General features: G+C 45.1%; 1 protein-coding gene across 1 annotated transcript; it reads right to left on the bottom strand.

Annotated features, from left to right (window-relative positions):
- Positions 1-2,158: 2,158 nt before the first annotated feature.
- LOC129713790 (beta-galactoside-binding lectin-like) lies at positions 2,159-10,466 on the bottom strand. Its single transcript, XM_055663093.1, has 4 exons — positions 9,819-10,466; positions 8,368-8,447; positions 5,078-5,240; positions 2,159-3,135 (listed from the first exon to the last, which is right to left on the bottom strand). The coding sequence occupies exons 1-4, from the start codon at positions 9,843-9,845 to the stop codon at positions 2,977-2,979; spliced, it is 429 nt and encodes a 142-aa protein (XP_055519068.1). The 5' UTR covers positions 9,846-10,466; the 3' UTR covers positions 2,159-2,976.
- Between the last annotated feature and the right edge of the window lie 5,987 nt (positions 10,467-16,453).

Here is a 16,453-nt window from a genome sequence, read left to right as displayed (position 1 = left end):
GACATATGATGAAAGAATGGGTCGAATGGGCTTGTATTCACTGGAATTTAGAAGGATGAGAGGGATCCCTATTGAACCATATAAAATTCTTAGAGGATTGGACAGGCTAAATGTTCCCAATGTTGTGGGAGTCTAGAACCAGGGGTCATATTTTAAGAATAGGGGTAGGCATTTAGGGCTGAGATGAGGAAAAACTTTTTTCACCCAGAAAGTTGTGAATCTGTGGAATTTTCTGCCTCAGAAGGCAGTGGAGACCAATTCACTGGATGTTTTCAAGAGTTAGATTTAGCTCTTAAGGCTAAAGGAATCAAGGGGTATGGGGAAAAAGCAGGAACGGGTACTGATTTTAGATGATCATCCATTATCATATTGAATGGTGGTGCTGGCTCGAAGGACTGAATGGCCTACTCCTGCACCTATTTTTCTATGTTTCTATGTACTGAAGGTCCAGCTTATTGTTGCGTGCTACCCAGTTAGCGGAAAGACAACACGTGATTACAATCGAGCCATCCACAGTGTATAGATACATCATAATGGGAATAACATTTAATGCAAGATATTCCCAGTAAAGTCCGATTAAAGATAGCCCGCGGGTCTCCTGTGATGTAGATGGAAGGTCAGGACTGCTCTCCAGCTGGTGAAAGGATGGTTCAGTCGCCTGAAAACAACCGGAAGAAAGGGTCCCTGAATCTGGAGGTGTGCGTTTCACACTTCTGTACCTCTTTCTGCCAGAGGGGAGAAGACGGAGTGACCGGGGTGACACTCATCCTTGATTATGCTGCTGGCCTTGCCGAGGCAGCGTGAGGTGTAGACGGAGTCAATGGAAGGGAGGTTGGTTTGTGCGATGGTCTGGGCTGCGTCCACAACTCTCTGGAATTTCTTGCGTTCTTGAATGGAGCTGTTCCCAAACCATGCTGTAATGCATCCCGATAAAATGCGATAGTTCACATCATGGGTTCCTGCCACTGATGGAGGTGGAGGCCGGATCTCTGGATCTTTCAAGAGAGAGCTAGATAGGGCTCTTAAAGATATCGGTCAGGGGATATGAGGAGAAGGCAGGAGCGGGGTACTGATTGGGGATGATCAGTCCTGATCACATTGAATGGCGGTGCTAGCTCGAAGGGCCGAATGACCTACTCCTGCACCTATTGACAATTCACCTTAAACCTATGCCCTCTGGTTCTCGATTCTACAACTCTGGACAAGGTAGTGAGGTGGACCCGGTGAGCCGAGGGGCCTGTTTCCGCGCTGTATCTCTAAACTAAACTAAGCTTCAATAGTAGGTGGCAGACAAAAATGCTGGTGAAACGCAGCGGGTGTGGCAGCATCTATGGAGCGAAGGAAATAGGCAACGTTTCGGGCCGAAACCCTTCTTCAGACTTCAATAATGTTTTATTGTTAATGTTTTGTGTCATTCCTAACTGTCATGGTATGTCATATTGTCACTTGCGGGCGGAGCACCAAGGCAAATTCCTTGTATGTGAATACTCGGTCAATAATCCTTTTCATTCCTTCATGAACATAACATTAGCTTCACTCAATGTGGGGAAAGTGCGGGGACGTGTACTTTAAGATAGACTATTATCCAGATGGAGACATACATCAAATGATGGAGTAGAGAGGGTTCTATTCTGGAGATGTAGAAAATGGAGAAATTGTTGCAACAGTACAGGGTGTTGGTCAGTCGGTCGTTCTGTACCCGGAGTGCTGGGTACCCTAGGGTCACGCGGCCACCTCCGTGGATGAGAGAGCTGACCCCAGACAAATGGAGTCAGAAACCGGATCTGTATTCCTTGGAGCTCCGGAGGTTTAGGTGTGAACACAATGAAACTGTTGAGATGTTTTCACAACTGGCAGAGTCTCAAGAAAGGGTTTGGGTCAGTTAAATCTGAGATGTGTAGGGGTTGAGGGCGGCACGGGTGGCGCAGTGCTAGAGTTACAGCGCCATTTTCTCGGCTATCACTAAATGGGCTCCATGACATTTTTCACTGATGGACCATTATAGCCGGTGTGTCATGGATCTTGATGGAAATGTGGAGAAATCTAGTCCAACTCAGGGCAAGCCCAAGATAGGGGTGGCACGATGATGCAGTGGTAGAGTTACTGCCGCACAGTTTGTACGTGACCCTGTGTGGGCTTCCCGGGTGCTCCGGTTTTCTCCCACACTCGTGAAGATGTACAGATTTGTAGGTTGGGCTTCGGTCAAATTGTAAATTGTCCCAAGTGTGTGGGACAGTGTTAGTATACGGGGTGATCGCTGGTCGGCGCGGACTCGTTGGGCCGAAGAGCCTGTTTCCACGCTGTATCTCTAAAGTCTAAAGTCACCTCTCCATTTTCTCCACAGAGATGCTGCCTGACCGGCTGATTACTCCAGCATTCTGTGTCTATCAAGGTAGGTGAACGTTGTCAGATGGAATGAAAGTGTCTCACCAAGTGAGTAACAGAATCAGACACAATGAATCATGAAGGGAATATGTTTTTATTGCATTACAAGCGCAAAGCGAGTTATTCTCGAGTTTACAATCTTGGTGACACACCCCATCACCAATTGTTCAACACAGACGTATGTTTACAAAGTGTCATTTGAGTCGGAAAATAAACCCCTGCAATAGCATTGAATAAATGGTCAAACTGGGAGAAGAGGCAGACTGCGTGCATCAGTGAGGTCCATGATGAATAGAAATGGGCCAAATGTGGTCTCCGCTCTCTACACAACACCTTGTGAGAGGGGGGAAGGCAATCTGTTCTACAATCCCTGTAGGAGCAATAGGGCTGGAATAGCGACAGTAAAGATGGAAACAGCTCGACGCCCATCTGAAGGGCAAGCAAAGTGTTCCAATAGCTTGAACAAAACATTCAGCGGTGAGCCCCCTTCTGACATCCCCTTACGCTTACTTGCTTTAGTTCCCCCACACCCAATTCCTGGAAGAAACACCATTCTTCTCTCGAAATGTTTTAAAACACCCCCCAAAAGTGTCAGTTTATTAGGCTATTAATTGTCACACGCTTCACTTGAATATCCCCGTTGATCCAAAATTCTTCCAGCATATCCTTTTCACTGTGGTTTGGAAACTGCAGTGTGGTTTTATTACATACGACAATCTCAAAGTTGTCTGCGTTGAACGTAATGAGGACCTATCAAAGAAATAAACGGGAAACAAAAGGTCAGGAATTTGACAGGATTCACAAAGTGGAGAGAGAGACACTAAATGCTGGAGTAACTCAGCAGATCAGGCAGCATCTCTGGAGAGAAGGAATGGGTGACGTTTTGGGTCGAGACTGAGAGTCAAGGGAAAGGGAAACAAGAGATATAGACAGTGATATAGAGAGTTATAGAATACACGAATGAAAGATATGCAAGCAAGATATGATTATCATTGTCGATATCCCTAATTTCCCTTTCCCGTGACTTTCCGTCTGAAGAAGGGTCTCACCCCAAAACGTCACCCATTCCTTTTCTCCAGAGATTTTGCCTATCCCGCTGAGTTACTCAAACTTTCTGTGTCTATCTGTAGGTTCCTTCATGTTCAGGAGGCATCAAACCCTAATTCATTCTGTAACTCAACCCAAAAACTCCGTGCATTATTCCTCTTTACTTACTGACTTTAGACTTTAGAGATACAGTGCGGATACAGGCCCTTCGGCCCATGGATTCCCTGCCGACCAGCGATCATCCCATACACTAGATCTACCCGACATACACTAGAGATAATTTACTGGTTTTTTTTTACCGAAGCCAATTATTTTTTTTATTTTATTTATTTTTTTAATTTTATTTTATTAGAAGTACGGTAAATTACAATCCTACACAACACATATATCTTAATACATTTTTTGTACCGCTTCATTTTTTTTTAGAGCTTTAAGAAAAAGGTAGAAGTAAGGAAAGTAAAGAAAGTGCAAGAGAGTCGTGAAGTGCAAGAGTGTTGGGAAAAGAAAGCCCCTTAGGAAAGAAGTTAGAGAAGGAAGTAAAGTAAGAAAATAGACCCTAGAAAAGAAAGAAAAAGAAAATAGAAACAATCGCTCTATTATAACATTAAACTCCGCAGAAAGGGGACTACCAACCAAGTCTGTTTTTGTTGATTTACCTTCCGTTACCAGGTCCTGATACCACTTATTTATATATTTTTTTTTTTTTTAAATTACTATTGCACCTCATACTTGTAATAGGTCCAGAAACATAGACCACGTCTTTTGGAATTGGTCTGCTTTACCTGCTAGGGGGAATCTCATCTCTTCCAGATGTAATGTTTCAAACATATTTGATATCCACATTTTTATTGTTGGTGTCGGCGCATTTTTCCAGAATTTAAGTATAAGCTTTTTTCCCATTATTAGCCCGTAATTAAATAAATTCTTCTGAAACACGTTTAATTCAGGGTTACCTTCCGATATTCCGAAGATAATCCATTCTGGTTTTGGTACCAGTTTTATTTTGATCAATTTTGAAAAAATATCAAATATTTCATACCAGAATTTTTGGATTTTTTATACAAAAAAACAAAAGAGTGCGCTATGGTAGCTTCTTGACACAGGCATTTATCACAGATTGGTGAAACATTAGGGAAGATTTTATTTAATTTAGTTTTTGAATAATATAAACTATGTAATGTTTTAAATTGGATGAGCGTATGTCGTACGTTGATCGGACATTTATGCACCTGTAGTAAATGATTATCCCAGGTCTCTTTTGAGATTTTTCTATATTTTCCCATACACGAGATCTACCCGCCACGATTAACCTACAAACCTACAAAACGTCTTTGGAGTGTGGGAGGAAACCGGAGCGCCGGGAGAAAGCCCCTGCGGTCACAGGGGGAACGTTAAACTCCATACAGACAGCACGTGTTATCAGGATCGAACCTGGGTATTCGGCGCAGGTTTTCTCCAGGTGCTCCGGTTTCCTCGCACACTCCAAAGACGTGCAGGTTTGCAGGCTAATTGGCTTTGGTATAAGTCTGAATTGAACTTGTTGCACAGGATAGTATTAGTGTGCGGGGATCACTGGTTGGTGCGGACTAGGTGGGCTGTTTCCGCGCTGTGTCTCTAGAACTAAATCTAAATCACACTCACTCACCGTAAAATCTTCCTCTTTGACTAGGGGGTTTTCCTCAATCTGCTGCGTTTGCCAATGGGAGTTGATCAGGTTATTCAAGACAATCTTAGAGCCACTGTCAGAAAACCGTGGGTTAAAATGAATTGCTACGTTCGCAGCGTCCACTCCTAGCTCAATTGCAAATCTGAAATAAAGGATGATCAAAATAGACATGAGGAATGGCACATACTGGTTTCCAAAAATAAAGACACAAAGCCGGCACAGTAGTACAGCGGTATAGTTGCTGCCAGAGACCCGAGTTCGATCCCAACTACGGGTGCTGCCTGTACGGGATTTGCACATTCTCCCCGTGACCATGTGGATTTTCTCCGGGTGCTCTGGTTTCCTCCCACACTCCAACACATGCGGGGTTGCAGGTTAATTGGCTTTGGTAAATTTGTCAACTGTACCTAGTGTGTGTTGGATAGTGTTAGTGTGCGGGGATTGCTGGTTGGCTCAACTCGGTGGTCGGAAGGCCCTGTTTCCATGCTGTATCTCTAAAGTCTAAAGTGCTGGATTAACTCAGCAGGTCAGGTAACATCTCAGGACGACATAAATAGGCGGAATTTCAGGTCAGGACCTTTCTTCGGGATGAATGGAGGGGGGGGGGGGGGGGAATGTGGAAGAGATAAAAATAGAAACATGGAGAGAATTTGAGATATTTTTCTCTCTCAAAGAGAGATTCAACAACATTGTGATAAAGTCCTGGAAACGTACAGCACCAAAACAGGCCCTTCGGCCCAACGAGTCCATGCTGACCATCAAGTACCTGTTAATCCTACACCAATTCCATTTTATTCTGCAGAAACAAAAAACTGTAGATGCTGGAAAACTAGATGCTGACTTAAACTAGATAGTTTAAGATAGACACAAAGTGCTGGAGTAACTCTGCAGGTCAGGCGGCATCTCTGGAGAAAAAGGATGAGTGACGTTTCGGGTCGGGACCGTTCTTCATACTGAAGGTAGGGGGAGGAGAAGAAATAGAGGTAAGAAAAGACCAAGACAAAGCAGGGCCAGTAACACATTACCTCATGTGTAGGAAGGGACTGCAGATGCTGGTTTAAACCGAAGAAAGACACAAAAAGGCTGGAGTAACTCAGCAGGACGGGCAGTATCTCTGGAGAGAAGGAATGGGTGACTTTTCGGGTCGAGGTTCTTCTTCAAACTAATATACAATACATATAAGGGTGTTTCCGTAACTATAGGGATCCAACCTGTGACATGGAAGGCCAAATTTGAAAGTCATTAAATCTAAATGAAATACCACAGGATAAAAAATTGGCCTGCCTATGATACGTTTGAGCTAATTTGTGATCAAAATCGAAATTTAATACTTTCAAAATTTGGGGGGGGGAAACAAGAAATCTTTTAAAATAAAAAACATATAAGACACTTACTGATTTTGAAGCTCCATTACAAAATGGCAGCACCTAACTCACCACGAGGCCCATAGTTCCCGCCAGGGTCATTATAATCGCGTTGGTTGATTTAAAAAAAAATTGTGACATGCAACAAAATCCCGTTATAGCGTCATCAATAGCATTCGCGACTATGGAGACGCTAAAATAGGTGAACTAACTAGATTTTTATTTCATGATTTTTAGTTCCATTCATTATTAACTATCTCAATGGAAAGCTTAAACTCAAAATATCTAAACTTCCTGTCTGCGCTTTATATTGATTTTAGAAAAAACGCTACTCTTTATCGCTGAGATATTTGGCCATCTTACTCACAGTCCACCTCGAGTCAGCCCCGAGGATTTTTCCCATCGATGAAAAATAAAAAAGTTATGAGTGTTTAAAAAAGCTTGAGATCAGCTGATTGGTCCTCTCGTGTCAATCACCGGGATGAAGGTAATGCCCCCTCCGGGGGTGGGGGTGGGCAAGACTATAAAACCCCGGATGCCTGGACATGAGTCAGTCACTCTGCAAGATCGCGAGGGAGAAGCCACGACTGTCATTCTAAGCTGTGAATCAACTGAACTGTGAGTCTGCAATGTACTTGCAATAAATGATTTGTCAGCCCTTAATGACAGCCATGAGTTGCTTGGCCTGTTGCCCTGGCTGTGCTTGAAAGTGCAATGCTTAATTGGTAATGAAATGACAATGCCATGAGTTGTTTGGCCGGCTGCCCTGCCTGTGCTTAAAACTGCAATGCTTTATTAGGCCCGACTGTGTTTGGAAGGAATAAATGCTTTATTAGGTCCGACTGTGTTTAGTTCATAAGTCCCGCTCATTTCGTGACTTCTGCTTAGTGGACAGGTCGCGCTGATTGCGTAATTTCCGGAAAGTGCAGAGGTCACGCTGATTGCGGAAGTGTAGCTGACTGCGGAAGCCCCACAGTGGAGAGGCCGCGCTCAGCCGTGTGAATAGATTCAAGAACGTTTACTGTCATATATATGGCGTGTTAGTCCGTGTTTGTGAGTGTGAGTGTGTATGTGTGTGAGTATGAGTGTGTGTGTGTATGTAAGTGTGAGTGTGTATGTGAGTGCGTATGTGTGTGTGAGTGTATGTGTTAGTCTGTGTGTGTGTGAGTGTATTTGTGTGTGTGAGTGTGTGTGTGTGTGTGTGTATGAGTGTGTGTGTGTGAAAGGTGGAGGGTATGTGTTTACGTGTGAGTCTGTGTGTGTGTGAGTGTGTGTGTATATTGGAATTGGTGGAGAGGTGGAATATTGCGTTGGGGGACCACCCCTCCCGTGCGAAACTGGGACCCAACCGGCCCCACTAGTAAACAGTAAAAAAAGAAACAATAAATATAAAAATAGTTACTCTGCTTTTAGTTCACACATGACCAAATTGACACTGATACTCGTGTCTGCTGCAAAAACGTGTGGCATCAGAAACCCAGATAAATAATAAAAATCATAAGCATCATCTGAATTTGGCTTTTATTGAGTTATATAATTGAAAAATTAATGTTATCTTTCTGGTATAAATGAGCCTAGGGATTTGATGAAACCTGCTTGAAAAATGTCACAAAAAAGGCAAGAAAACACAGGGACATCTAATTTTTTTCTTTGTAAAACAGATTTATTTATTTTTGCTTCATCTCATTATTTTGGCTATACAGCATGACCTATACTACTTAAAATACAGGATATGAAACAATGGGAATATTGCATAAAAAACAGAAAAATATCCTGGAGGTTTGGAGACCTTCAGTTTCACTACTGAGTGTTGTATTTATGGAAGCACCCATATATATAGGTGAGTGTGCGTGTGTGTGAGTGTAAACAGTGGGTAATAACAGGACAACCACAATCTTTTCTTACCTGGCTGTATCTGATTTAACTCTTCCTTCAACTTCGACAGAGTCACCATGCTTAATTTTGAGACCAGTCAGGTGAAATAACTGAGGGGGCAAGAAAAAGCTTCCTGAGTCGACAATATTAGAAGGCGAATATTAGGTGCAATGACTGGTAGAGCTGATGCCTCACAGTACCTGAGATCCCAGGTTCGATCCTGACCTCGGGTGCTGTCTGCAAGGAGTTTGCACGTTCTCCCTGCGCCCACGTGGGTTTCCACCGGACGCACCGGTTTCCTCCCACATCCCAAAGACCACGCGGGTTTGTAGCTTATTTGGCCTTCGGTAAATTGGCCCTAGTGGGCAGGGAGTGAGTGACAAAGTGGGAGAACGTAGAACTAGTGCGAACGGGTCAGTGCGGACTCGGTGGGCCGAAGGGCCTGTTTCCACGTTGTATCTCTAAACTAAACTGAACATTAAAGGATGTAGGAAGGAACTACAGATGCTGGTTTACACCGAAGATAAACACAAAATACTGGACAGGCAGCATGTGTGGAGAAAAGGGATGGGAACAGCACCTCATATTTCACTTGGGCAGCTTACACCCCAGCGGTTAACATCAATTTCTCTAACATCAAGTAACCCTTGCTCTCCCTCTCTCTCCGTCCCTCCCCCACCCTAGTTCTCCGACTGGTTCCACTGTCCTCCTGCTTAATGTTACTGTTTGTTTGCCTCCTTGTCACCTTCTCTTCAGCCAACAATGAGCCATTCCACATCTCCTTAGTACAGGTATTGTCTGTTTTGATCTGTCCTTTTCACACCTTACGCTTCCATATCTCTCGACCCCCTCCCCCTGAATATCAGTCTGAAGAAGGGCCTCGACCAGAATCGTCACCCATTCCTTCTCGCCAGAGCTGCCGCTCGACCCGCTGAGTTACTCCAGCTTTTTGTGTCTGTCTTCGATGTAAACCGGCATCTGCAGTTCCTTCCTAAACAAAAATAAACTGGGTTTAAGAAGGAACTGCAGATGCTGGAGAATCGAAGGTTACACAAAAAAGCTGGAGAAACTCAGCGGGTGCAGCAGCATCTATGGAGCGAAGGAAATAGGCAACGTTTCGGGCCGAAACCCTTCTTCAGACGGAAAAAATAATAAACTGGTGCTTACTAGCGGGTAGCCTCATCATTGGCCGAATTACCCACCACAGGTTAAGATCATAAGTGCTAGTGTAAGGGGTGATCGCTGGTCGGCACGGATTCGGCGGAACAAAAGGCTTGTTTCCGTGCTGTATCTCGAAAGACTAAAGTCATAATAAGATCATAAGTGAAAGGAGTTAAATACGGCTATTCGGCCCATCAGGTCCACTCCGACATTCAATCATGGCTGATCTATCTCACCCTCTTAACCCCATTCTCCTGCTTTCTCCCCGTCACCTCTGGTGGTGAATGATAGGCACCGGCTGGTGAGAGATCAGTACTCACGCTTATTCTTCTCTCCGTGTTCTGCATTCTTCTTGTATCTCACAGGCGCAGTCAGCTCGTTGAAACAAAGCGAGGACAACATGCCTGGTCTCCACAACCCTGGTTTATAAAGGCAATCTCGCCCAGCCTGGTCGCCACTCAGGATCGGTCCCAACAATGCCTCACCCCTACACCTCCCCTTTGGAGCTCGCAGCCAATGCAAGAGCGTGATAGGCACCCGTGCAGCATCCCACTGGAAGCTGGCAAGGAGACAGGGGAGTGATTGAGAGATGCAGGTGAAGTTGTCAGAAAACAAACCTTGGGCGGGGAAGATTTGTTTAGACAATGTGTCCTTACACTTTCACACTGGGAGAGTTGCTGGATTGGGAAGACGTTTGTTTACCACACATTATATGGCAATTGATGCGCATGAACAAATAGATCCTTCTCTACTCCACCATTTGATGTTTGTCTACATCTGGATAATAGTCTGTCTAAAAGTGCACGTCCCTGCATTTCCCCCACATTGAGTGAAGCTAATGTTATGTTCATCGCTCAGCTTTTTTAAGTTCCAGGCTCAATGTCACAGTCAGTTGTCGATTGTCCTGGGCTCACAATGGTTGGAAACGTCTGCACTGATTTAGTTTCATAAGATCATAAGTGATAAGGTCATAAGTGATATGAGCAGAATTAGGCCATTCGGCCCATCAAGTCTACTCCGCCATTCAACCATGGCTGATGTATCTTTCCTTCCAGCGATGTAAATGGTAGGTCAGGACTGCTCTGCAGCTGGTGAAAGGATGGTTTCTGACAACAGCCGGGGAGAAAGGGTCTTATCTAAATGGTGGCCGATTGGGATATTATCTAAATGGTGGTCGATTGGGAAAGGGGGAGATGCAGCGAGACCTGGGTGTCATGGTACACCAGTCATTGAAGGTAGGCATGCAGGTGCAGCAGGCAGTAAAGAAAGCGAATGGTATGTTAGCTTTCATTGCAAAAGGATTTGAGTATAGGAGCAGGAAGGTTCTACTGCAGTTGTACAGGGTCTTGGTGAGACCACACCTGGAGTATTGCGTACAGTTTTGGTCTCCAAATCTGAGGAAGGAAATTATTGCCATAGAGGGAGTGCAGAGACGGTTGGACAGGCTAGATGCAGGAAGGTTGTTCCCGATGTTAGGGAAGTCCAGGACAAGGCGTCACAGCTTAAGGATAAGGGGGAAATCCTTTAAAACCGAGATGAGAAGAACTTTTTTCACACAGAGAGTGGTGAATCTCTGGAACTCTCTGCCACAGAGGGTAGTTGAGGCCAGTTCATTGGCTATATTTAAGAGGGAGTTAGATGTGGCCCTTGTGGCTAAGGGGATCAGGGGGTATGGAGAGAAGGCAGGTACGGGATACTGAGTTGGATGATCAGCCATGATCATATTGAATGGCGGTGCAGGCTCGAAGGGCCGAATGGCCTACTCCTGCACCTAATTTCTATGTTTCTATGTCCCTGAATCTGGAGGAGTGCGTTTTCACACTTACGTACCTCTTTCCTGATGGGAGAGGGGAGAAGAGGGAGTGACCAGGATGAGACTGGTCCTTGATTATGCTGCTGGCCGGGGCAGCATGAAGTATTGAGTCAATGGAAGGGAGGTTGGTTTGTGTGATGGTCTGGGCTGCGTCCACAACTCTCTGGAATTTCTTGCGTTCTTAAATGGAGCTGTTCCCAAACCATGCTGTAATGCATCCCGATAAAATGCGATAGTTCACATCATGGGTTCCTGCCACTGAGAGTGGGGTCTTCACTGGTGAAGCTGATGGTTTTGCTGATGGGATATCACCCCGTGTTATGACTCGAGCTGCAAGAAAGAATGTTCTGTTTGGGACATATGACAATAAAACACTTTTTAGTTTAGTTTATAGATAAGCACGGAAATAGTCCCTTTGGCCCACCAAGTCCGCGGTGACCAGCAATCCCCAGACAATAACACTATCCTACACAACGGATGATTTTACTTCGGAGTCACGTGAGTAACTACGTGAAGAGCCCGCTCAGCACGTATGCGCGCGGCATTGCGTTCAGCAGTGCAACAGTGGCCGCAGCGGAAGTCGGGCGCTCCCGCTGCAGTTTAAAAGACGGACTGTCAGGTAAGTTAAACTGAGGTCGGCTTTACTTCTGAAAGGAGAGCCTTCTGATTTCTGTTTTCAGAATGAGCAAAGAGATCTGTCCCCCGCTCGACTCCAACGGAGGAGCATTCCATCTGTGGGGGGCAGCAACAGGCGGTAGGACCGCTTATCGGGTGCTCTGCCATCCCCGACACCGTGCCGAGCGCAGTCCCGCTAGCGCCTGAGCAGCGGGCTGGATGTAAAGCCACCAGAAAGAGCATCCGGCCGGTAATTTCCGACTCGTCGGACGGGGACGTCTCACCACCCGCACGGGGGAGAGACAGTCGCATGGAGCGGCTCCTGGAGCAGGTGCTCCAGCGAGACTCGCTGCGTTAGGGGCAGTCTCGCAGGGGGAGTTCAGGCACTCCCTCCACAGTGCCGTGCACTGGCCATCGCTTCCTTCAGCCATCACATAATTTGCTCGTTCTGTGGACAATACGGAGATGACCACTAACCAACTCTCGCGCTGTTGTGCAACACGCAGTTCGAGATAAATAACCTCCGTAAAGAAATGATAAGACCTGCCCTAAATCCAAAATTCGCGGGGTTGTGCAAAACCCCAGCCACTGAGCCAGACACACTGCTCTTTGGCAAAAAGCTCACGAAAAAAGTAAAGGATATGGAAGAGGCCTCTAAAAAACTTTCGGTCTCATGAGGGCAGGCCCCGGGATGAGCAAACCCAAAACAACAATACCCAAGCGGCAGCACCCCATCGCGTCCACCAGTTGACGTCTACCATATGGGACTGGTGAAAGCTCGGGGTCCGCATATCACCACCTGAAGTCTTTTTTAGACCAAGGCCCAGAGCGGACCCCATGGGAAATGCGCCACCCCCAAACATCACCGCCACGTCAGACAACGCGCAAGACTCGCTGGTCTGGGAAGAGACAGAAGAAACACCCGTAACCATGGAAGTAGGTGGGTCTGGTTCCTACCAGCATATAGAAAGTAGGGGCTCAATACTAACAGGGGGGGAGATTACACCTGTTTAAGGAAGCATGGGAGTCTATCACGAGTGACAAGTATATACTCAATAGCATTAGTGGATACAAAATACAATTTATACTAGAAAAATTGCCACCAGTTCAACATTCACCCCAGAGGGTCTTTTCCCTCTCAGTTAAAGAGAAACGAGAGGGACAAGCTGAACTGGTGAGAATAATCACAAAGGGTATCATGGGAACAAAACAAAACATGAACTCTTGGAATTTGTGTCAAATATATTCACTAAAACTAAAAAAGATGGTGGGTGTCGCATCATCATTGACTTAACTTCACTAAATATGTTTGTTAAGTATGTACGTTTCAAAATGGAAACGTTTGTTACTGCCAAACAACTGATTTCCAAAGGATACTTTATGGCAAGCATTGACCTCAAAGATGCATACTATTCAGTACCCATTCACAAGGATCATCGCAGATACCTGAAATTTACCTGGATGGGGCAGCAATGGCAGTTTAAAGCATTACCCGATGGATTAACATCAGCCCCAAGATTATTCACCAAGATACTAAAACCAGCCCTGGCAATATTAAGAAGACAAAAACATATGGTCATGGCATATCTTGATGATCTCTTAATAGCAGGCAAGACCATGGAATTAGCATATCGGCTGGGTCAACTACCAAACAGTTGTTCGAAACCTTGGGATTTGTCTTACATCCAGATAAATCTAAGTTGAAGCCATCCACAACCATGGACTACTTGGGCTTCACAATTAACTCAGCCCACATGTCTGTGACTTTGCCAAAAGACAAAACAACTGAATTGGCACAATCATGCAATAATTTAATGGTCAACGAGCGACCAACTATTCGACAAGTAGCAAGAGTAATTGGGGAAATGGTAGCAGCATTTCCGGCTACACAATTTGGACCTTTGCACTATCAAAACTTACAAAGAGCAAAGGTACAGGCAGTAAAACGACATGCAGGTCATTATGATCGTATCATGAAATTACCCACTGAAGCAATATCAGAACTACAGTGGTGGGCAGAAAATGTTTGGCATAGTTTTAGCCCTATCATCATCATTAACCCTACTTTAGTTATCCAAACAGATGCCAGTGCTCAAGGCTGGGGAGCAACTAACTCCATATCCAGCACAGGTGGTAGATGGACTAACCTAGAGTCATCATTACTACTTATACTGGGCATTAACTATCTAGAGATGGTGGGTGCCTTTTATGGTTTAAAAGCATATGCATCCAATATGCATCACTTGCATGTACGGTTACAAATAGACAATACTACGGTGGTGGCCTACATTAACCATATGGGCGGCATAAAATCAATATCATGCAACAAATTGGTCAACACAATTTGGCAATGGTGTGTCGAAAGACATATTTGGCTATCAGCAACTTACCTGCCAGGTAAGCTAAATACAGTGGCAGACACCAGGTCACGCAAATTTAATGACAACGCCGAATGGATGTTAAACCCCAAAGTGTTTGCAAAGATTATTAAGCAATATGGCACGCCAGATATCGACTTATTTGCATCAAGGCTAAATCACCAGGTACCTTGGGAACCAGACCCTGACGCAGCAGCGGTAGATGCGTTCGCGCTGGATTGGGGAAATGTCTTCTTCTATGCATTTCCTCCCTTCTGCCTCATCAGCCGTGTACTACGCAAAATACAAATGGACTCTGCTTCAGGTATTTTGATAGTACCCGACTGGCCTACACAGCCATGGTTCCCATTACTTCATGACATCCCTCCGAATATCCACAAGAAAACAGTACTTGTCCAGCATCAAAAGGTGGGAGAAGTACTGCTTGGATACAGCGACCACCTACTCAACCGCTACAGTTATCAACGTACTGGAATTCCTGGCGAACCTTCACCACGATGAAGGACTCAGCTACAGTGCCATAAACACAGCTAGAAGTGCCCTGTCTGTCTATTTAAAACAAGCTCCAGGACAACAGGCCATGGGGTCCCACCCACTGGTGGTCAAACTAATGAAGGGTATTTACAACTTTAACCCCTCTAGAACAAAGTACACCCATATATGGGATGTCAGTGTGGTCCTGACATGCCTCAGGGGATGGCCACCAGCCAGATCCCTCAACCTGGAACAATCTACGCTTAAAACACTCATGTTGATGGCACTTGTATCTGCACAGAGGGTCCAGTCACTACACCTATTGCGACTGGACAACATGATCACAGCTCCAGACCAGATCTTTCATTATCCAGGGACTGATCAAACAGAGCAGACCAGGAACACCTAATCCAGTCGTGGAATTCCGGGCTTACCCGCCAGAACCACGGTTATGTGCCATGACCCACCTACTGTCCTACATAGACACAACCAAAAATATTCGAGCGAGTGAAAAAGCCTTATGGGTCAGTCATAAAAAACCTTATGATCGGGTGACGAGCCAAGCCATTTCGAGATGGTTCAAGCAGGTGCTAAAAGCTGCTGGGATAAGCACTAACATGTACAAATCTCACTCCACCAGGGCAGCATCCACGTCGACGGCCAAAGAATGAACGTGCCTATAGACCACATCCTGGCTACAGCAGGATGTTGGGGGGGAAAGAACGTTCAGAACTTTTTATAATAAGCCGTTGGCAAAACCTGCTTTATTTGCAGAAAAAAATTTACAGACTGCAAATATTTAATTTAAGCCCAGGGGAGCAATTTAATTTCGTTGTTGTCATTGTTAAAAAATACCGTTGTGTTTTTCTACAAACAGATTCATTGGTTGATTACGATAACACACTTCCTCCCTCAAGGACTTTGGCAGTGAGTGAAGTAAGAACTGTTACACGGTTTGAAATCACAGAGCTTTAAAATCTTCACGTAGTCACTCACGTGACTCCGAAGGAAAATAGTAAAATTAAACGAGAACTTACCAGTTTGAAGTTTGATCTGTATTTTATGAGGAGTTACGATGAGGGATTACGTGCCCTCCGCTCCCACCTTCAATAATATGGGTCAAACTGATAACTGATGTCTCTTTTTCTTTAATATGTTTATTTCAATAACTGTATCTATCTGTGATTCCACACCGCTGCTTTGAAGTATGCCGCACATGCGTGCTGAGCGGGCTCTTCACGTAATCCCTCATCGTAACTCCTCATAAAATACAGATCAAACTTCAAACCGGTAAGTTCTCGTTTAATCTTACTATTTTACAATTATACCAAGCCAGTTAACCTACAATCCTGCATGTCTTTGGAGTGTGGGGGGAAACTGGAGATTGCTGAGAAAACCCCGCAGGTCATGGGAAGAACATACAAACTCCATACAGACAGTACCCGTGGTCAGGATCGAACCGGGGTCTCTGGCACTGTAAGGGGGTGATGGGGAGAGGGGGAGAGAGAGAGGGGAGAGGGAGAGAGAGAGAGAGAGAGAAGGGGGGAGACGGGGGAGGTGGGATGAGAGAGAGGAGGGGAGAGAGAGGGTGCCTTTTTACTTCAAACCAAACAACCATTTGTAGGCAGTGCTTTTTTCCTCAAACTAACCATATTTTCATTTTCAAACCACATTA

The sequence above is a fragment of the Leucoraja erinacea genome, chromosome 37 (assembly GCF_028641065.1).
Source record: "Leucoraja erinacea ecotype New England chromosome 37, Leri_hhj_1, whole genome shotgun sequence".
In the NCBI taxonomy this organism is placed as follows: Eukaryota; Metazoa; Chordata; class Chondrichthyes; order Rajiformes; family Rajidae; genus Leucoraja; species Leucoraja erinaceus.
The sequence above is the reverse complement of the archived record's forward strand: the minus strand, read 5'-3'. Positions and strand labels throughout refer to the sequence as shown.